At 35.3% G+C, this 23,996-nt stretch overlaps 1 protein-coding gene across 1 annotated transcript in view; it reads left to right on the top strand.

Moving 5' to 3' along the window:
* The window catches only part of ACER3 (alkaline ceramidase 3), a 147,277-nt gene that overhangs the window by 91,515 nt on the left and 31,766 nt on the right, over nucleotides 1-23,996 (top strand). Inside the window, exons 4-6 of the mRNA XM_072969156.1 lie at nucleotides 5,078-5,130; nucleotides 7,118-7,199; nucleotides 11,800-11,835. Coding sequence (XP_072825257.1) covers nucleotides 5,078-5,130; nucleotides 7,118-7,199; nucleotides 11,800-11,835 — 171 coding nt within the window. The remainder of the gene's footprint in view (nucleotides 1-5,077; nucleotides 5,131-7,117; nucleotides 7,200-11,799; nucleotides 11,836-23,996) is intronic.

The raw sequence follows: 23,996 nt of genomic DNA, 5'->3' as shown, positions 1-23,996 counted from the left end.
TTGAGGACAACATTAGAGAGGGGATAGAGACTCTAGGAGTGAGCAGATGGCCTTCACATAAGGGGTGAAAGCTACCAAAAACGATTTAGAATCTTAGAACTTTAATATTAGAAGAGATTTTTTAAATTTAGTGTAATCTATAAATTTTATAAACAGAAAACAGCGCAAAAGAGGGAAAGTGGCCTGACTAGAAGTTAGGGGCAAGATTAGAACCCAAATTTTCTTTGTACCCTTTTGTTTCCTTTACCTGTTTTAGAACTTCACCTTGCATTGACGGTGGCAGAAGTATAAAAGCTTTAAGTTTTTAGGAGACTTCTCCCAGATTTTCTTTTCATCTATTCACTCACTTAACTCTTTTTGCTTTCCCTGACTGACATGCACAGTTATTGATAATCCTGGGGAGGGTAAAACTGAAGGCAGTTCCTTAATTTTTTCTTTTGTTTTTTTGCTTTTTCCAAGTATTCTGTACTGAGCATATGTTTGTTATTAGAAAAAATGCTAGTAAAAAAAGAGAATGTATTCATGTATTTCTCATAGGTAAAAATAAGTATGTCCTAGAAAATAAAACCAAAGGAAAAAATGTTTGTTCATATTTAACTTTATTTATAATACAGAAACAAAAATAGGTTAAATGTTAGGTAGTAATGTAAGCTAAGCCAGACTTCATAATGTAAACACAGATGTCCTGGTTATAAATACTACCCTTCTTTCTCTTTAGCTCCCTGTCTCAGTGAATGGAACCACCTTATACCCTAAGCCCAAACCAAAAACCTGTGATTCATCTTTAATTTCTCCTACTTTCACACCTCTACAAACTCTAAAACCTCTTGATTCAACTTCTATAGTTCTTGAATATGTCTGCCTCTAGCCATCTCCACTGCCACTTCCTTGATTCATCATCTCCAACCTAGATTCCTGTAACTGGTTCCTAATTGGTGTCTCTGCCTTCTCCATCCTTTTGCACAGTGAAATAGAAATGCTCTTCCTACAAACAAAACTAATTGTTTTCATTCTTCGAGCAATGTTTGCTAGGCTTTGTACAAGTGCTGGGGATGAAATGTGTAAAATACAGTCCCTGCTCTTCAGATAGCATGTCACTTTTAAACCTCTTTAGTACTTCCCAGAGTTCAAGCTCATAAGTTTGAACCAGGGGCTTTGTGGTCTGGCCCCTGCACACCTCACCCCACCCTAAAACTCTGTGTCCTTTTACCAGTCATAATTTTGCTAATTATGGTTTTGAAATATGACTTCTGTATTTGTATTACCCAGATTTTAAAATCCATGCCCTTTAACATATACTTAGTTCAATTTAATTTCTTTAAACAAGTAAACAGAAAAGCAGCCAACATCAGGAGTGCAGACCTTTCTTCTGAGCTACAGATCTGTATTTCTAGTTGCCTGATTGACATTTCCACTTGACTGTCTCACAGATACCTCAAACTCAACATACTGAAAATTGTTCTTGTAATTTTCTCAGTTTTGATAATCTCAGTAAATTGTACTACCACCAACTGAAAGTGTTTAGGCAAGAAACTTGGGAGTCATCCTTGGCATTCATGAATCATTCTTCTGCCTCACCTTTATGTCAGATAAGTTACAAATCCCTGTTTATTTTACTTCCTAAATATTTCTCAAGTCTGTTCACATATGTCTAGTCCCAATTTTGCTACCTTAATCCAAATAGCAACTTTGCTTAGTCTGACTTCTGTAACCTCCTAGCTAGTCCTCCCACGTCCATGCTTTTTCCCTTCAGAGCACTCTCCACATGTACCTGATCTGGCACCAAATGTTTATACTCTATTATAGTCAGCTCGGAATGCCATGATAAAATACGATAGACTAGGTGGCTTAAACAATAGTCATTTATTTTTCCATAGTTCTGGAGGCTGGAAGTCCAAGACCAGGGTGTCAGCATGGTCAAGTCTGGTGAGACCTCTCCTCCTGGCTTGCAGACAGCCATCTTCTCGCAAGCTCTCTCTTGTCTTTTCTTAGAAGGGCAGCAATGCCATCGTGAAGTCCCTACCCTCATGACCCCATCTAACCCTAATTACCTCCCAAAGTCACCATCTCCAAATACCATCAGATTGTGGGTTAGGCCTTCAACATAGGAATTTAAGTCTGACACAAGCATTCAGTCCATAACAACTATGTTTTCTTATCTTCTGGATTCTTGATGCTCTTGCATTTGAGTCCTCAATGATTAGTGAGAGTGTGCCCCTCCCAGCGATAGCCAATTCTTAGATAGAGCAAACAACTCATTCTGGACTGTGCCCTTCATATGCTCAATCCAGAGCCCATACTCTAAACCACACTCCAGAAGGCAGTATTCCTCTTCCCTAATCACCTCAGGGCCAGGTACCAGATAACTAGAGATAGCTCCTATACCCCAGAGCCCGCTGAAGTTACTCAAGTTAGCCACTCCTATACCTGCTTACCCTCCCTTGCCTTGCCTTTCTCATGAAAACTGCAGTTAAACAGTCTCACCCACACTTTCCCCTTGTTCCTTCTGCCTCCTGACTGACCCTGGTGCTTTCCCATGTGACCCTGTGTGGCGTGGTATGTACCTTCATCTTGGGGACTGTGTAGACAAACTATCTTTTCAGTGGCAGTCATCTCCTGATCTGTTGGCCTCACTGTACCTGAATAATATTTATATATATAAAATAAAACTTAGATTTTAAAACACACCACCATCACTGCTATGGACTGAATTGTGTCCCTTCAGAAATCACATGTTGAATCCCTAATCCCCAATATGACAGTATTTAGAGATGAGGCCTCAAGATGGTAATTAGTTTAGATGAGGTTATGAAGGTAGTGTCCTCATGATGGGATTAGTACTCTTATAAGAAAATCCAGAGAACTCCCCTCCGTCCCCCTCTCTCTCTCCTTCCCCCTCTCCCTCCTCCTCTTTCCCTCATCCCCAATGTGAGGATACAGCAAGAAGGCAGCCATCTGTAAGCCAAGAGGGCCCTCACCAAGAACCAAATCTGCCAGCACCATCCTCTTGGACTTCTTGGCCTCCAGAACTGTGAGAAGCAAATGTCTATTGTTTAAGCTGCTCAGTCTGTGGCATTTCGTTATAGCGCTTCAAGCTGATGAAGACAGTTACAGTTTAAACCTTTTCAGTGACTTACCATTGCTTTTAAGATAAAATTAAGAATCTTTTAAGGCTAAAAATTTTTGCCTGATCTGTCTGCTGCTTATCTCATAAGCCTCATTTTATATCCCTTTTTATCGCTAATTTGGCTTCAACCACATTGAGCTTCTTTCCAGTTCTTCAGATTCCCTTTCTACTGCAAGACCTTTGCACATCCTGTTTCCACTGCTGAGAGTTCTCATCTTCCCCTCATACCTCTTCACCCTAATCATGTATGCATATTTTTCAGGTCTCAATGTATATGTCACTTCTTCAAGGACAATTTTTCACAGTTCTCTTTTTTATGGTCATGGTACTCTGCACTTTTTCTTCATGCACTTATAATTATTTATTTGTGCCATTAACTGTTTAATGTCTCTCTCACCTGCACCATGATAGCAAGGGCTGTCTTATTTCCAGCACATAGCATAGTACCAGGCACATAGTAAGTGCTTAATAAATATTTGTTGAATCAATGAATAAAGAACGGCAGCAATTATTTCAGCTGCTGTTCATAGACTAAATGTATAGGCCCATGGAATAATACAGAGAAAGTAGATCTTTTAATGCCCCACCCTCCAAATATGTGGATAGCAGATCCCCAAAAATGGGCCACTTGAGAACCTCAGTACATTGTGGAGAGGCCAAATAGTGAGAGATATTTTTCTAATGTATGAAAAATGAAATACAATAAAAATGCAAAAGATGTTTAGTGTAAAGCCAGTAGATCCTGGTTCAAAACTTTAAAGGAAACTCTTCTATATGGTAAACTTTATGTCACAATACTATGCCAGTTTTTTGAACATATAAATGTGATTCAAGTGAAAGGTTTTGGAGGCAACACAATATGGAAGAGTCCATTTAAAATCTGGCTCTGTTGTTTATTAGCATTGTGATCTTAGACAAGTTACTTAAACTGTCTGAGCCTCAGTGTTCTCATCATGGAATGGAGATAATAGTTCCTACCTTAGAGTTGTGACAATAAAATGAAATAATGAATGTGAAACACTTAATCATAAGACTTTGCCTAAATGCTGCCATTCTCATTATTCCAATAAATTACTAGAATATAGCATTTTGCATAAGTTCTCTTCCTTCTTCCTAGAATGCCTTTCTTTGCCATCCCATTTCATTTCCTGCCACAGCCGTCTCTGGCTTCTTTGTGCCCCTTTTGTTGGAGTCTTTACTCTGTATTTAATAGTACATTTTTCTTTTGGTCTGCCTTACTAGGTAGAGGGTGGTGACTATGTCTTGTTTACATCATATCCTCATCTCCTAATGTGTTGTCTGGCACATAGTAGATATATTATTAAAGGATTAATTAAATGCATATCTAGTGAATAAATTCTATAGGATTGGTTTAAAGATTAGAAATAACCTATCTACAACACTTAGCTTAGTGTCTAGCTTATTATTTAATACGTAATATCTATTGTTATTATTATTGCTAATAATAATATTATTAATTTTCTGAGACATACTGAGACATTACTTGGATTAACTAACTTACTTCCCCAGCCATCAGTATCTCTTCTGATGTAGATGAGTGGACATTTCATTTATCTTACGTGTTATAGGATGGAAGAAAAATACAAAAGAATACTGATAGGACCTGTCATCTGTAGATGGTGGATATCATTCTTTCCTGGAGATATGTTATCATGGTTTATGATACTGAAATATTCAAGCTATCCAGTGAGTCAGGCAGCCTACTTAGGTGCATACGTTAGCACAGACGGATGGATAAGCTTATTTGTTCAGAAACAATAAACTAAATATACACACTCGGAATAAGTTATATGATGATAAATATATAAGAGAATTTAGTAAAAAATATTAGATAAGAGGTGTCTATCTTAATCATTCTGATGTTTTATTTTAGATTTACATAATAATTGCAGCTCTACAATATTCAAGTCATTTCTTTGTTTCTTATAGCTATTGGATGAACTCCCAATGATTTACAGCTGTTGTATATTTGTATACTGCATGTAAGTACATTTAAAATTCTTTTGCTTGATATGTTTTAAAACTCATATTTGCTTCATAGAAAATTAAGTAATATAAGTAATCCAGTTTTATTACTAAGAGATTGTAGTAGTGCAGAAGATTTTAACTTTTGTGATCTCAATGTAGAGTAAAATCTCTGGAAAGTTATAATAATGTTGTTTACGAACTTTTATGATCTCAAACCTTATAGCCAGTTTAGATAGACTTACTTAAATTGCATAATTTGCCTTTCCTTGAGTTATGAATATATAAAAATTTAGATAAAGATTTAAATTTTATGCCATAATAACATTTACCTACTTTCTACCTGTAATTGTGCTAGGCAGTATACCAAGTCATCTCTAAATTCTCAGAATTGTGCACAACAATTGGGTATTGTCCTGTTTGATGAAGTGAAGCACAGAGAGAATTAGTAACTTGTTTACGTATGCAAGCAGAGCTTATGCTTAGGTGACTGGCTTAAGGTCATGCAATTAGTATGTGTCAGAGTTGGAAACTGAACTACAAGTTTAATAACCTTAACCTTTAAAGTACACCTGTTCCCTAGTGCTAATACTTAAGACTTTTCTAAACTCCTTATGTGATATTATCTGATTCTTTTCAACATGATCATTCTTGCGGGCTCAATATCTTCTTCTAAAGATATGTAAAAATCAATATACTTTGAAAAAACGTATTATTAAAAAGAGCTCATCAGAAACATTTTCTGTAAAGAGCCAGACAGTAATTATTTTAGGATTTGTGGGCCTGTGGTCTCTGTTGCAACTCTTCATCTCTGCTATTATAGCGTGAAAATGGCCATAGATAATATGTAAATCAATGGGTGTGACTGTGTTCCAGTAAGTTTTATTTACAAAAACAGGCTTAGGTTGAGAAATTCGTTCTTGCACTATAATTTGCTGCCCCTAATCTAGAAAAATATTTTCAGATGAGCTCTTTTTAATGTCAGCAAGTCACAGAATTAAAGGTGAAAGAGATCTTAGTGCTAGCAAAGAGATCCCTAGTGCTAACACTTAAGATTTCTCAGAACCTTTATGTGTTGGTTATCTGATTCTTTTCAATATGATCACCATTACTTTCCAACTACCTTTCTTTACAGATAAGGAAAAGGAGTTGCGTCCATTTCCTATTAATTAGTAAACTGAGATAACTCTCTTACTGCTTGTATTAACTATAGGCTCAAAGGTTGGATACTTAAATAATAGCCAAGTATATGTTCATATTTCCTTAATCACTGAATGTTTCCTGTGTGTCAGACTACCACAGTGACTAGGTGTATGGAAAAAAGCTTTTATTCCTTCACGCAAGGAGTTCACAGTCTGGATGGGGAGACATCTAGATAAAGAGACGATGGTAATAAAGTGCTATTTTCTATGATGGTGTGCCTTAGTCAGGGTTCATTCATTCCAAGATGTGGAAACCTGTGTAAACCAGTTGATTTAAGAAAGATTTATTTATTGTAAAGACACAAGGGAATTATATGGCACCCAGTAGCTTGAAGTACAGCTTACTAGAACTCAAAAGGCAGCTTCTCTCTCCCTTCCTCTTTTCTCCATTCCTTCCTCCCCACATGGCTTCAAGTCTATATCTGCTTTATTTTTCTCTTCCTGTGGATCACTCCTCTGCTCACTTATTTACTTCAAGTTAGCTTCCCAAATAAAAGCATCAGACTAAGTCCATATGGCTTTATACTTTTTGACTCTCTACGCTTGATTCAGTCTCTCGCTCCCAAACTCCAGATTTTCAGAAGAGAGCCTCTCATTGGCCCAGTTTAAGTCAGGTGTCTGCTCCTGGTCCCCACAGCCTCTTGGAGGCTCTAGGCAGTGTGGGTTCTCTAAAATGAGAGTGTGGGTGAGAGGAAATGATGGGCAGAGGGGCATGTATACAGTGGTAAAATAGTGTTCTATTTGTTTTCCTAGTTATATATTCTAAAGCAAGTTTTTTTTTCCTCTCTCTTTTCTTTTTAAGGTTTGAATGTTTCAAGGTGAAGAACTCTGTAAACTACCATCTGCTTTTTACCTTAATTCTATTCAGTTTAATAGTAACCACAGTAAGTCATTTTTTGTTTCTAACAGATTAAGCATGTGAACTAACCATTTATGGAGTTTGGTACATTTTGCTTCCATTGTTTGCTTCATGCTGTTCAAACTGAAATATTTCTACACAAAACTTACAGATATTTCCTTTGTTTCCTGTTTAGGTGTTATTTCTCAACAAAAAGTTGGAACAACTTTTAAAAACATCTGGCTTTTTTTTTTTTTACAAGAGGGGGGAAACGTCAAAAGGCAGATATTTAGTAGCAATGGAAAAAAATTAACTTCTCCTCCTATTTGTTAAAAAAAAAAAAAGAGAGATTGGCTCTGCTCTGTTGGGCCTAGTATCACTATTACAATGGTTAACCTTTTCCAAATAGATTGAGCTAGCTGATCACTTCTGATCCTACCCTAGTGTTTTTTTTCCTCAAGTGAATTACATTTTGTATTGAGATATTCATCTCAACAAACTTTTATCACATAGCATATCAGGCAATAGAAAAATACAAAGATGACTAGGAAGTGGTCGCTATGCTTGAGGAGGGCATTCTAGAAGGGAAGTCAAAAATGTAAACAAAGAATTGTATCAAAAGATGATAATTGCAATAATAGAGGTAAAAGCTACTTATATGATGATGAAGTAAAGGAAGATTACTGGAGATTGAGTAGGTCAAAGAGAGCTGCAGAAAGGTACACTTGAGCTGGGTTTTAATTGATGATTAGGGGTTCACCAGGCCCCTAGGTAAGAGTGTTGTGAAGCACTTCTAAATAGACCATTACATTGTCCACAGGCATAGAACCTTGGAACACACAGTGAACTAACTATTTTTAAGTGCTTAGTATGTGCCAGATACTGTACTGAGTACTTTACATTTATTTTCTCATGAAATCATTACCGTCAGTGGAATTGGGAGAGATTTAATATGCCTGGATCATATGTTAAGTAGTGAGGAATGAATGAGTCTAGCAAATTAGACAAATATCAGATTATAAAGACCCTTGTACTTGTTTAAGCTTGGATTTTATCTTCAAGGTAGCATGGAGCCATTAACTGGTGTAAAGTAGAGAAAAAACATAACTAGATATGTGTTTTATAAAGATTTGATTATGGAGGATGGATTAGAAGAGTATGAGGCTAGACCTCAGGAATTTTGCATTTGCTGAGGCAAGATATGAGACTTAAACTGAAGTAAAATAGCTGTCATAAGTAATCCGTAGTACTTGTGACCCCTTAAGTAGGAAGGCATAGGAATGGAGTAAAAAGAAAGAATTGTCTAGAATGAGTCCTCGTTTGTGGCCTGGTTGTCAGGATACATAGTAGGTCCTTAACCAAGACAGGAAACTTGGAGGATGAGCAGATTTTCCAGGAAAGATAATGAGTAGGTTTGTGTCATGGAGTAGGGGTAGGGTAAAGTTCAATTTAGAATGTGCTGAGGTTGAGGTGCTTGATATTAATGTAACCTGAGGCTTAACAAGTAGGCTGAGCTGAAGATATGGATTTGGGAGTTGTCAGGTCATGGGTAGTAGTAGAAATGCAGGAATCGATGAACTGGCACACACATAGCACAGACCATTATGATGACCAAAGGTACAACCCTATGGAACACTGTTTTTTTTTTTCACAGCAATAAAAAAAATAATATACATATATGATATTGTACCCTAAAAGTTACAGTTGATTTGTCTGTTTGACATTTAAAGCCTGTCAGTATACAAATTCTTTCTAAGGTAAAATCAGGACATCTCATTTTATAATGCCTAAGTATTTCAGTAAGAATCATCATCTTAAATAAGAATTTAAATTGATACATTTAAGGTAAACCACATGATGATTTGTTACACATACACATAGTGAAAAGATTACTACAGTCTGGCTCATTAACATATCTTCTCACATAGTTACTTATTTTTCTGTGTGACGAGAGCACCTAGATGAAAGCATCTCCTCTTATAGTAAGCTTCCAGAATTCAGGTCAGAGTTTTTAACTATGGTCATCATGCTGAACATTCAAACACTGACCACTTGAGAGCCATGTGAAAGAAATGGAGCCAGCAAAGGAGGCTGATAATAAGTAATCAGAGAGGTAAGAAAATCAGGAACACCTGATGTCACAGAGTACAGAGAGATTTCTATAAGGAGGAACAATGTCAGTTTCCTCTGAGAGGATGAATAAAATGAAATTGAAAGTTTGACCCATAAAAATTTCAGCTAAAAGGCCAAGTAACCTTAATGAGGGTACTGTCCGCCACGGATAGATGGAGGTAGGAGCTAGATCTCAGTCAGTTGAGAAGATGAATAGGAGATTGAAAGAGCACAAATACTCAATTATGTTTCCACATTGCTCTGAGTAGTGCTTTGCATAAATACATACTCATTAATCATGAAAGAATCCTGGAATTTCAGAAGTGAAAGGAAGTCTTGTTACTATATAAAAGAAGAGATTAATGTCCAGAGAATTGCAGTGACTTGCCTGGCCAACCAAATTATATGGTGAATTGATGGTTGTGAGCTGGTCTTGAGATGAGTTAAGGCGGTGGGACCCAAGGCCATGACTAGAGCATTGAGATGAGTTACAGCCATGGGACCCAAGGCCACGATCAGAGCATATTTATAGTATGCAGTAAATAATTGCTCCATGCATGCGTCAATTATATGAGCTTTAGAACGAAGGAAATAGGAGTACGCATGTGCTAGAGATATTCTGTAAGCCTAATGAACAAAGAAACAGACCACACATGTGCTGACAGAAAACAGATAAAAGCAGGACAGGCACATCATAGGCGCGCACCTCCCTGTGGCAATAAAGTGTTGTTAACCCCATGGTGTCTCCGGCTGAAGTCTGTCCGGCAGTATGGCAACTCCTCGTGCATTTTTTTGTTTGGGCTGCTCACCTCCTAGAACCCCACATCAGCCTCCCTCGGCTGACAATGGTAAAGATTAGACCCCCTTTGTAAATTGAGAACTGTTATGGTTGGAAACATAGGCTTGGGAGTCAGTCAGATCTGAGTTTGGACCAACACTTACTGAATAACTGTGGGACTTTGGGCAAGTTACTTAATCTCTCTTTGCCTTAGTTTTCCTCATATGTAAAATGAAAATGATAATAGCATACATTTCATATTAGTTGTGAGAACTAATACCTGGCTCATATTAAGGACTCCGTAATTCTTCTGCCTTTAAAAAGATGCCTTTAAGAGGCATGCCCTTCTGCATTTCTTTTTTTTTTTTTAGTAACAGTGAGAATCTCAAATTATATAAAGGAAAATTAGTATTTTGAAATAAATTTCAGAGATTAAAAGCATTCTGCTTTACTAAGTTTAGAGTTATACATATAATAATGTCGCTCATACAGCTTACTAGTAAAGCTCTGTGAATGCTTAAAGGAATAAATCTGCTCTTGTTGTAGTGAGGGTAGGAACTTCCTCTAGGAATAAGAAGTTCTGTAGCCAAATTATAAAATTACATAAAATTTGTTAGATCAGCACTACCTTAAATGAGAATATAGAGATCTATAAGAACAGTTCTTGCTGCCAAAAAGATTATTGCCTTGGAGGGGACAGAAACAAATTAATAAATGCCATAAAGTTTACACATGGACAGTCAGGGTAGAAGGGAGGATGAGTGGCAGATTCTGCTAAATAGAGAAGGAATCAGAAAAGGCTTCAAGAAAGCGCTATAGTTGGAGCTGAATCTTGAAAAATGAGGATTTCTGAACAAAATAAAGAGCATAAAACTAGCATATTTGGGGTAGCACTATGCCTTCTGGAGCCTAGGATGAGAAAGAGACAAGAGAAGAGGAATAGGCCAACTAGCAAGACAGGAGCAAGATCATGGAAAGCTTTGAAATTTGGATTTTGTCTTTAAGTGATGGGAGTCATTTCAGGATTATGATTTAAATTTTGATTCCTCTCTACCATGTCATTTTAAAGGTGTACTCTTGTCAGACAATAAATGCGTGCAGTAAGTAGGCATTGAGCTTAATCACCCACGTGACATCGGTGCCTAAAACTAGGGTTTATGTAACTAGGAATACATCTAGGTGAGTGAGTTAGAGGTTTTCGGAAGCAGAAGAAAGGATAAGAAATTTGTTGTGAATGTTTATTAGCACCTATTATGTGCTAGACAGTTGCACATATTTTAGTTTATTATTGCTTACTGTTATTCCCATTCTCCAGATAAGGAAAAATGAGTAGGAAGTCAGTGGCAGAGTTTGAAATTTAACTCTTGTCACCAAGTCCAGCATTCTTGCTACTGTAGAGTAGAGCAGATGTGCTGCAGGGATTATCAGCGTAACCTCCTCAGCCCTCATGAGTGTCTGTGCATCTCTGGCCCTCCTTGATGTTGATACAGAGGCCAAGAGGCTACAATAATCCCTAACAGCTTTAAAACATTTAGTTTACCATGATAAAGCTAGCACCGGGGCAGTGCCACCTGTAGGTATTAGCCCCTTCGTGGTATGCCACCTAATCTAATTGGTTTTATGTGGCTTGAGTCAGATCTAAGAAGCAAGACTAGGGAAGCAGAAGAGATTTGAGATTTGCAGAGTAGTTGGAATAGGTTTTCTTTCCCCTTCATAATACATTTCATTCACATATGTTTTTGTTAATATTTTTCAGGTTTACCTTAAGGTAAAGGAGCCTATATTCCATCAGGTAATTTTTAAAAATTATTACACATTGGATTATTTAACCTGCCTTCTATTTTCCTTTTCTAGTAAATTATATGCATATACAACTTCTGAAAATGAAATGGTAAATATTCTAGGGAGGAACAGTGTTTAAAACAGGGATTGCAAATTCAAGTTCCTACAGGAGCCAGATGTAGGTAACAGGAATATACCAAGAACAACCAGTGCCCAGGCCCAGCTGGCTGTTGGTAGACAGTCATTCAGGTGCAGCACTGCTCTCATAAGCAGAAAAAAACAGGAAGCATTAGGCACATGCACATATAAACATTATTTTTATGGCATTATTTTCTAGGAAAGATAGGGGGAAATATTCTAGGAATTTTCAGTCTAATATACATTTTAATTAGTTTTTTTCAAGAAGGAGGTTATTTCCATCAAGGGAAACAAACACAGGAAACTTTAATGTAAGAAATGATTTAAGTGCATCCTAGAGTGAAACCAGAGTGAAATAAAGTATCAAACCCTAAATAAAGAGAGCTGTTGTTTGTTGAGAGCTATGATGTGCCTGTCATTCTGCTCATTACTGCATTGACTCTAATCTCCCCAGTAGTCCTACAAATTAGAGATTATTGTCTACATTTTAAGGGAAATGAGCTCAGAAATATTAGGTAATTTGCCCAGGGTTACACCGTTATTAAGGGAAAGAGCCAGGATTGTAACTAGATTTGTTTGACTCTTGTCACTATTCTTTTAACAAACTAGCAAACAAACAAAAATAAGTAAGTATGCAGGCGTACATTTCAGGAAGATTAGAAGCCTTCTACTTTTAGAATATTTTGTGCTTGTAAAGAAAAAAAAGTTCCTGTAACTTTTAAAACTTATAGTAGACAATAATCATCTGAAATCTGTTTTTTGAAATAAATTCCAGATCCACATAATTGTGCTTTGCTGTTTCACGGGTCAGCTGAGTAGATGTACTAATGTAGATATTATGGGGGAGGACATTCTCACTTTCCTGTTTATTATAGCTTGAAGTGGTTTCATTATGTAGTTACCCCTTTATTAGAAAGATTTGTTGACACAGTGTAAAAAAAATGAAGTAAGTTTATTTATGTGGAAAATACTTCAGTTTTTATAAATTTCTTGTTTGCCTTTATAAGAAAGAAAAATCATAACCACAAAAAAACTTGGAAATTTGAGTTACTTTTTCTAAGTTTATGACCATCAATTTTCCATTTTGTGTTTTAGACCCATTTGATACTACGGTTATATAATAAAAGTAACAAACTACTCATAACTTCCCATGCTGCAATTCTCATATTTTTCCAGTAATAAATATCTTTTTCTCTGTATATAGGGAAGATGCACAGATACCTGTATATGCTGATAGGAAGGGAGGCAGGTTGAAAATTTATAGTTATGGCTTATATCCTAGGACTTAGAAATCAGGATAGGGAAGTGAAGAGATAGGGGAATGCTAAGTTGAAGTAGATAAGCAATCTGAAAGTAGGACATTCATTCATTCAACAGATGTTTACTGTGTACTTTCTCAGTACCAAATTCTGAGCTGGAAGTTGGAAATGAAAAGGCAGTAGAGCAAAGACTTTTGAGATCTAAAGTCAGACAGACCTGAATTCAAACTAGTCTCTCCACTTAACTTACTGTATACTCTGGATAAGTTACTTTTTTGAGCTTTGGTTTCCTCATTATTCAACAGATACTTTTTAAGTGCCTTCAGTATGCCAGGTGCTGTACTTGGCTCAGAAGATATACTAGTGAATGAAATAATGAAGTCCCTGCTCTTATAGCGCTCAACAGACTGCATCTCTAAAGTTGGTATAGTAATCTTCTAAAGTTATCTGAGTATTAAATGAAAAAATGCATATAAAACCTTAGCACATATTAGACACTCAGTAAATGTTAACTAATCTTAATATACAAAGGCATATAAGACATGGCTGCTGGTCTCAAGGAACTCACTGGTCAGGAAGATTGACTTACAAAACAATGTTTGCAGTGTATATGTTTTGTAATAGATACGTAAAATCTGTGCTAATGAAGACAAGAGCACAGTCTTTCTGCTTACGTGACTCAAAATAAGATTACAAAATACATCTATTGTGTATAGCTGAATTATTACTTACTCTAGTATTGAAAAACAAGGAAAGTGGCCCACTATTTTGATACAATAGTATTTCTCTCTACTTTGTAAAGCTTTTTTGAAGAGGCCTTTACCTCAAATGTCTAATCTAGAATACCCTACGCTGATCTGTTAAGTAATTAGAATTACTCAGTTCTATTTATATTTATGCCTTGAAAAAAAAAAGTACCCCTAATTATTTTCTGGGTATCATTCTTAAGAGAACTGCTTTTTTCTGAGAATCTTCTAATTATCAGAGCTTGGAGTATTGCTTTCATTCTTTCATATAATTCTTGGTATTCTTATGCCCAGAAACTTAGAAAATTGTTTTGGAATTTATGATAAGAATTACAATAACTTTCTAAGTATAATGGGAAAGGAAGGAAAAGCAATGTAATCTAATCTAAAGGAGCTCTGGCTTGAGACTGGAATCTAAATTTCTTACCACTTTCTTCTCAATAGAATAATTTCTTGCTGTACCTATTCATCAATTTCTTCTGTAAAATATTCAAAACAAGGAAAGATATTATTTCACAAGGATAATGTAAAAATAAGAGGATGCAAAGCACAAGGCAATAAACATAATAGTACAGTGTGGTACTAAAAGTACATATTAAGATGTAGGACGACATGCATAAATTTCTGCCTATGATGATCATGGAAAGCTTCCAAAAGGAGATATTTGAATTGGGTCTAGAGAGATAAGTAGTGATAGCACAATTAAAAATATCTGTCACAACAAGGATGATTGTCTTGCAAATCAGATTAGCTTCCTGAGGGGGAATATAGTGATAACAGTTCTACTTGACTGTATTAAATCCACAGTGATCCAAACATCTCCCAAAGAGAACCAAATGCTATTTGTTTAACTTGATGGCCTTGCAACAAGGATAATACTCAAATCGCATAGCTGCCACATTCGATATCTTAAGGAGGAGAAATAGAAGAAAAGCGTACATGAGGACAGATTAAAAGAAGGTTTAAGAGGATAGTGAACCCTCTTAAAGCAACTAATTGACAAATCAGTAATTGAATATCACAGATGAGATCTCATCTAATGTCTCAAAGAACACTGTTGCTTAAAATCTTGCCAAAGTAGATGTCTTCTAAAAGTTGTTTCTAGATACAACATACTGGTGTTTCATTACTGCACAACATACCGGTATTTCATTACTGCCCCTTCCATTTTTTTTTCTAATTTGACCCTCAGGGTTTGCAAGAAGGAACACACTATGTAAACAATTTGAAAAACAGGAACTTAAGCAGGCTTATTTAAATTTTATTCTATTATGTTTCTGTGTGCCATTTTATTACAAATTAGGTTTGTAAGGAAACTGTTACGTAAGTACACTTGGAAAAGAAGCTGACATTTTTTAGTATTTACTATGTGCTGAGTATTGTATATTCTTTCATACAGTTTATATAAATTGACTCACTCATTATGTTACTAAAATATCAACAAACCTATTTAGGAATTATCTTCATTTTATAGGTGAGATAACTGAGAGTCATAAAGGTTAAGTAATTTGCCCAGTGTTTCTCAACTAGTTAGTTACCAAAATTGATCCCAGATCTTTTTTATTCCAAAGCCCCCATATTCCTTTTATAATATGGTATGCCACTATTACAGATACTTTGGAATCTAATATATCAGAAAGATCTATTTTTAAAAGGAGTGAAAAATGCTATTTAGATTTTAGTACAGTAATGAATTTAGAAAAAAAATGTGAAGACTGACTGTAAACTTAGGTATAGCTATGCTTTCTTTTAAGTAAACTTGAATTCAGTTATCAATGTTAAAAACTTCCCAAAGTCAAATATAAGTGAAGTACTGCGAGGATGATAAAAAAAAAGATTAAGTAATTTTTATAGAAGGATTTCAGAAGAGCTTCACACAGGAGATGACATTTGAGCAGGATTTGACCATGGAACTTTTATAGAATGTCTCTTAATATCTCTCAGCACAGTAGCATTTTGGGGGATATTGTTTGGGAAATCCTGTGCTAAATACGAGATAGATCTTGCAGAACATGAGATGAGAAAGAAGACTGGAACTAAATTGTGAATCACTGGTTGTCAGGCTAACGTTTGGATCTTACGCTTTTGCCATTGACAGAAGCATAACATTATAAGATCTATTTCAGATAATTCTGGCAGTTTTATGTAGGTTGGATCAGAAGGCTATATTTTATGGGCAGATTTTAAACCAATTCTGAATATCTACAAGAACTGTTTTTACCAGTAGGCCGCATTGCCTTAGGAGATATGTTTTATAGTTATAAAGTAATATCTATATTTAGCTTATTACAGTTTAAATTATCATTTAATTATGTAGGAAACACCAACCTTTTAGCCTTATTGTGAGAATAGCTTAACTCCCAAAATAAAATGCCTCTTACATCCCTACTTTGACTGTAATTATAGAAATAAACCGTAGTCATCTAGTTCAACCTCTTCATTTTACAAATGGGAGTTCAAGACCAAGATAGCTGAGGTGACTTGTTCAAGATTATATAGTAAGGCAGTAATCAGGTGGTAGAAAAATCTAGGTCTCCCAATTAGGGCCCTTGACTTTTTCTGTTAGAGATTCTCTCTGCTATGGGCAGTTGATTGTCATATAATGAGTAAATCCATTATAAACTGCAAATGCCTAAATCCCATTACCTATCACCACGATAGGTTCCCAATTACTAGGGCTTTATCACAAATCCCTACCTCATCCTCACCCTGATAAACTGTTTTTGACCACAGGTAAGCTGAGTGCCTTTCTTCTAGAGAGAAAGACTTGGGCATTTGAAAAGGAAACTAATAACTATTCTAGAGGGTTAGTATGGAATTCTTTATTTATTGTTTAAGTATCTTTTATTTTTAAACAATATCAAACTTACAGAAACATTGCAAGAACAATACAAAGAACTTTTTCCCCGGAACCACTTGAAAGTATATTGTCAACATGTTGGAGCGTGATAACTTATGATAGAGTCTACTAGACTTCTCCATTGTAAAGTTATTCTCTGTCCTTTCATTATTAATAAGAACTTTGTAGAAAAATATTCTGTTACTTATGAAAATATTTGTAATTATATTTTTTAGTTAAATCATTTTTAATTGAAGTATAGTTTATAATGTATTGATTTCTGATGTACAGCATAGTGATTCAGTTATGTGTGTGTGTGTGTGTGTGTGTGTATTCTTTTCATTTTCTCTTTCATTATAGGCTATTACAGATATTGAATATAGTCCCCTGTACTATGCAGTAGGACCTTGCTGTTTATCTATTTTATATATAGTAGTTAGTATCTACAAATCCCAAACTCCCAATTTATCCTTCCACCAGCCCCTTTCCTCATTGGTAATGACAAGTTTGTTTTCTGTATCTGTGAGTCTGTTTCTGTTTTGTAAATAAATGCATTTGTCTCATTTTTTTTTAGATTCCACATATAAGTAATATCATATAGTATTTTTCTTTCTCTTTCTGTCTTATTTCACTTAGAATGACATTCTCCAGGTCCATCCATGTTGCTGCAAATGGCATTATTTTATTCTTTTTATGGCTGAGTAGTATTCCATTGTATAAATATACCACAGCTTCTTTTTTCAATCATCTGTGGATGAACATTTAGGTTGCTTCCATGTCTTGGCTGTTGTAAATAGTGCTGCTATGAACATTGGGATGCATGTATCTTTTCAAATTAGAGTTTCATCTGGATATATGCCCAGGAGTAGTATTGCTTGATCATATGGTAAGTCTATTTTTAGTTCTTTAAGGACTCTCTATCCTTTTTGCCATAATGGCTGCACCAAACTACATTCCTATCAACAGTGTAGGTAGGCTCCCTGTTTTCCACACCCTCTCCAGCATTTATCATTTGTGGATTTTTTAATGATGGCCCTTCTGACTGGTATGAGAGGAGAAATTACAACCAACACCACAGACATACAAAAAACTCTAAGAGATTACTATAAACAACTATATGGCAGCATATTTAACAACCTAGAAGAAATGGACGAGTTTCTAGAAACATACAGTCCACCAAAACTGAATCAAGAAGAAATAGATATATGCCCAGGAGAGGGATTCCTGGGTCATATGGTAAGTCTATTCCTAGTCTTTTGAGGAATCTCCATACTGTTTTCCAGAAGGAACCCTACTTCAAAATGACACCTGCACCCCAACGTTCATAGCAGCACTATTTACAATAGCCAAGACATGGAAGCAACCTAAATGTCCATCCACAGATGATTGAATAAAGAAGCTGTGGTATATTTATACAATGGAATACTACTCAGCCATAAGAACTGACAACATAATGCCATTTGCAGCAACATGGATGCTCCTGGAGAATATCATTCTAAGTGAAGTAAGCCAGAAAAAGAAAGAAAAATACCATATGAGATTGCTCATGTGTGGAATCTAAAAAACAACAAAAACAAACAAACAAACAAACAAACATAAATACAAAACAGAAACAGACTCACAGACATATAATACAAACTTGTGGTTGCCAAGGGGGCAGGGGGTGGGAAGGGATAGGTTGGGATTTCAAAATATAGAATAGATAAACAAATTATACTGTATAGCACAGGGAAATATATACAAGATCTTATGGTAGCTCACAGAGAAAAAAATGTGACAATGAATATATATATGTTCATGTATAATTGAAAAATCGGGCTCTACACTAGAATTTGACACAGCATTGTAAAATTATTATAAATCAATAAACAATGTTAGATTGATTTACTGATTTATTGATTTACTGATTTATTTAAAAAAAAGAAGAAATAGGTAATTTGAACAGACTGATCACTAGAGATGAAATAGAATCAGTAATTAAAAAAACTTCCTTTAAACGAAAGTCCAGGACCAGATGGCAAACATACAAAGAACTTATACCAGTCCTTCTCAAACTCTTCCAAAATATTAAAGAGGAGGTAGCACTTCCAAACTCATTCTGTGAAGCCACCATTACCCTGATACCAAAACCAGGCAATGACACTATTAAAAAAGAAAATTATAGGCTAATATCTTTGATGAACATAAATGCAAAACTTCTTAAAGAAATATTCACAAACTGAATCCAACAATATGTAAAAAAGATTATACACAACAATCAAGTTGGATTCATCCCAAGTTTGGTTCAACATACACAAGTCAATCAATATGATATACCACATCAACAAAAGAAAGGGAAAAAAATCAGATAATCATCTCAGTAGATGCAGAAAAAAAATTGATAAAATTCAACATCCATTCATGATAAAAATTTACCAAAATGGGTATAAAGGGAATATATATCCAAATAATAAAAGCTATTTATAGCAAACCCACAGCTAACATAATACTCTATGGTGAAAAGTTGAAAGCCCTCCCACTAACATCTGGAACAAGACAAGGATGCCCACTCTCACCACTTCCATTCAGCGTAGTACTGGAAGTCCTAGCCATAGTAATCAGACAAGAAAAAGAAATAAAAGGTATCCAGATTGAAAAGAAAAGGTAAAATTGTCACTATATGCTGATGACATGAAAGTATATATAGAAACCCCTAAAGATTCCACACAAGAACTATGAGAGCTGATAAACTAATTCGGCAAAGTAGCAGGATACAAGATTAACGTACAGAAATCTGTTGCATTTCTTTGTACCAACAATGAAATACCAGAACAGGAAAGTAAAAAAAAAAAAATCCCTTTTAAAGTCTCATCCAAAAAAATAAAATACTTAGGAATAAATTTGTTAAGTATTAAAATTTGAATTTATATATTTTTATCTCTGTGGATTCTTATATCCTTATTTTATGCAATGGGTTATGATTCATTAGTATCATTGTTTATTTTGGTGTACAAATTGTCTCAGATTTGGCCAGTGGAGTGGAGCACTTTCAAACTCATGTCTGTGTCCTTTTGATATGTTTCTATCATTCTTCAAGTATTTCTTACTTTCTGGCACAAGAAGATGTTCTTGGCTCATCTTGTTCTGTCCCTGTTCCAGACTTGATCTCCATGGACCCTGGTTTCTTTTAGTGGAGAATGGAATTTAGAAACCAGATCCAAGTGCTAGATAATGTCTTTCCTCTGTTAGACTGAGTGCTTTGAGGTCAGGAATATTGTGTCTTTTCATCTTTGAACAGTGAATGCCTAGTCCAGTGGTTGTCACTTAGTTGATGTTCAGTAAGTAATTGGTGGAAAATAAACTGGTCGATTATTTGGAACTTCTCTCCATATTTTGGCTTAATCCAAGGAATAGACCATAAGGAATGAGTCATGGAGAATATTAACTCTGAAGAAATGCTGAAAGTCAGACTCCCTCATTATCAAAATAATTATTGTATATCTGCAGTTTCCAGAGTCCCATACTACAACCCCATCCCACTTAATTTGTCCTCTTTTACCTCCCAGTTTCATCTATCTTCAAATCTTTCCACTCAGGCATCTTAATGTCATATCATGGAACAAAAAAATTGTTTTTCTGCTTTTTTCAAAATACTTTAGTTTTCTTTCTACTAATAAAAATACAACCTGCTTTTTTCCTAGGCTATAGGATAAATACCAGGTCTCAGTTTACATACAGCATATTTCTAGGATGCTTTAGTAGGGAGAAAACACTAATAATATTTTTACAGTCTTTGGAGCTTCGAGACTGAAAAAAATATTAAATACAGAAAGATATGAAAAATTCTTGTAAAAATATTTTTAGCTGAATATTATAAGGAGCAGGAAAGTATGTATTCTATTATCTTTTTTATTTTAAAAATGGCTAATGTTAGAATATGCACAGAAAAAAAGTTTCAAAAATTATGTGGCAACCTCTAACTTCAAGAAAGTCTGGGAAATCAAGTTTTATAGCTGGGTATATTGCCAACCTAGTAAAATCAGTCTTCTATAAAGGTGGAGGAGAGAATAAATACTGAGTGGGCCACTAGCAGGGCCTGCCACAGATTCTAGGGGAGAGTCAGAATGTATGGGGTAGAAGTGCTTGTGAAGAGAAGAAAATTAATTTGAAAAATCCCATTGTACTTCCAGGGTGTAGGTTCCTAGCCATCATTTGATGTGTTTAACATACTCCCTGAACAATCCGTTCCCCTTGACTTCTCTATGCTGATGATTCATAAATCTGTTTCTTCAGCTCAATTTTTTTTTCCTAAGGTTTAGACCCAGATATCCAACTCCTGGTGGAGATCTCTACTTGCATACCTTACTGGCACCTCAAACTCTAAACAGAACCTGAAATGAAATCAACATTTTTATCTCCTATCTTTCTTATCTTTCTTTTTATATTTTCTTTAATCCAGTAAATAATTTCACCACAAACCTAACTGCCTAAGTCATAAACCACACCAAAATTGAGTTTCCCAGCTTATAATAACTACCATATCAAATTAATTATCAGTCTAAGCTTTAAATATCTCCCTAATCTATCCATTTCTCTCCTTTATCATTGACACTACCATAGTTTAGGACTCATCTCTCACCTAGGTTATTGCAATACCTTGTCATAGGTCTGTATTCCATCAGTCTTGCCTCCCTCTAACTCATTCTCCACCCAAAAAGGCAGAGGTCTCTAATACATGAGTGATCATGTTTAACTACTGCTGAAACTTTCATTGGCTTTACATTGTTCTTAAGATAAAGTCCAACTCTTTAAGGTGACTTGAAAAGCCAGGTTTAACTTCTGCTTACTTTTCTGACTTCATTTTTCCCACTCTTTTCTTCAACAACATATTCTAGACAGCCTTCCTTGCTTCTAGTCCCCAGAATATAAGCTATGCCAGTTACTCTCTTCCACCTTCTATTAATAATGCTTGTCCTACTAATGCTTCAGTTATGAACATTATATCCTCCATGATAGTCTTTTTTTCTTCCAGTTTTGTTGAGATGTAATTGACATACAACACTGTGTAAGTTTAAGATGTACAGCATGACTTGACTTACATACATCATGAAATGATTACCACAATAAGTTTAGTGAACATCCATCGTCTCCTGTAAATAAAAACTAAAGAAATGGAAGGTTTTTTTCCTTGTGATGAGAACTCTTGTGATTTACTCTCTTAACAACTTTCATAAATAACGTACAGCAATGTTAATTGTATTTATCACGTTGTACATTACATCCCTAGTCCACGAAAGTCTTTCTGATCTGCCTAAGTCTGGATTAGGTAGCCTTCATACGGGCTTACAAAATACTCTGTACAGTCCCTGTCATAGTTAAAATACGACATTTTAATTATCTGGTTATTATCTCTTCTCACTAGATTGTAATTTCTGTGAGGGCAAGTATGCCTTTCTTCACCATGATAGCAGCTTGGCTGCAATTATGGATTCAAGCTGGCAATCAGTCTCCTGTAGTCTTTAATCTAATACTGTGTTTACTTAGCTTTATTGGAAGATTCAAGGTGGAGGATAATAGCAGGTGTAACATTTTCATCTCATCAAGAGATTCAGAGCTATTCCCCTACACAGTTTCTTTTGCCCTCTCATCCGCATAAGTTGTGTACATCTGCCAGGGATGAGCTAAGTGTAGTGGAAGTCACCGTAACATGAAGAAGCTACAACCCCTTTTCCCTACCATTCTTTTGTTTTTTAATTACCATTCTTTATAATAGATATCTTTTATAATGTTCTTAAGTGCTGACTGACAAGGATATTAAGCAACCTTCATACACTGCTGGTGGGAGTGTTCAGTGGTATAACCGCTTTGGGAAATAGTTTGTAAAAACTAGTTAAGTTGAATTTATGTGTATTCTGTGATCCAGCAGTTTGGCTTCTAGGCATATATCCAGTAGAAATCCCTGAACATTTTGTGTGTGTGTGTGTGTGTGTGTGTGTGTGTGTGTGTGTGTGTGTGTTTATTATAAATAGCTAAAACTTAGACACCAATATCCGTCAGCAGTAGTATGGATATATAAAATATGTATATTCAAATAATGGAATATTAGATAACAATGAAAACTGATACACAGCAGCTCTTATAACAAGTTGCATGAGGCTCACAAACATAAAAGCTTGACACAAAGATATATTCTAGAGTTCCATTTATAATGAGGTTCAAAACAGACAAAACTACACTCTAATGTTAGAAGTCAGAATAGTGATAAACCTTAGAGAAGAGAGGGTGTAGGACCTGAGAGAGATATGAGAATGATTTATAGTAACCTGCCAAGGTTCAGTTTTTTGACCTGCAGAGTCAAAAACTGCAAAGATACTTGTTTTGTGAGAATCATCAAACTGTATTTGTTTTGAGCACTTTATGTATGTGTTATATTTCAATTTAAAAAATTTTAAAGTTATAAAAGGAACAAGTAAATAAGCAAATGACAGACAACTAAATGAAAAAGTAGGTTTGAACAGTATAGGAGGACATCAAATGGCCAGTGAACATAGTATACAGTGTTGAGCCTGTAATCAGGGAAATATGTATTAAAAACCACATAGGTTGACAAAAATTTTGAAGTCTGACTGTATCATGTGTTGCTGAGTATGTGACACAAAAGCAACACTCATACATGTTAGTTGGAGTAAATGTTGGTATAACCACTTTCAAAAACAGTTTTGCATTTTTAGTAGTTTTGATAATATATATACCCTCTGACCCAGCAATTACATTCCTAGGTACATACAGTGGAGAAACTTGTGTACATGTGTACTAGAAATATGAATGAGAATGTTCATAGCAGTGAAAACTGGAAATAACCCAAAAATGTTCATCAACACAAGAATGGTATTTGTAGTCATTAAATACTATGTAACATCAAAAATGAATGAGCTATGGTTGCAGACACAACATAACTAAATCTTAAAAGACAAGGCAAAAACAAATGTATGCAATATTATTCTATTGTAAGTTAAAATTAAAATTCAAAAAACAAATTATTACTAGGAGTGCATATTTAGGGGACCAGTTTAAGTTAGTAAATATGTAAAGAAAAACAAGAAAGTTAGTATTATAAAAGTCAGAAGAGTAGTTTCCTCTAAGGAGCAGGGTAGAGGGTTGGACTGGGAAGAGACACATGTAGCACTTCTGGGGTGTTAACAGAGATCCA

This window comes from Vicugna pacos, chromosome 10 (assembly GCF_048564905.1).
Source record: "Vicugna pacos chromosome 10, VicPac4, whole genome shotgun sequence".
Lineage (NCBI taxonomy): Eukaryota > Metazoa > Chordata > Mammalia > Artiodactyla > Camelidae > Vicugna > Vicugna pacos.
This window is presented reverse-complemented; position numbering and strand designations above follow the sequence as displayed.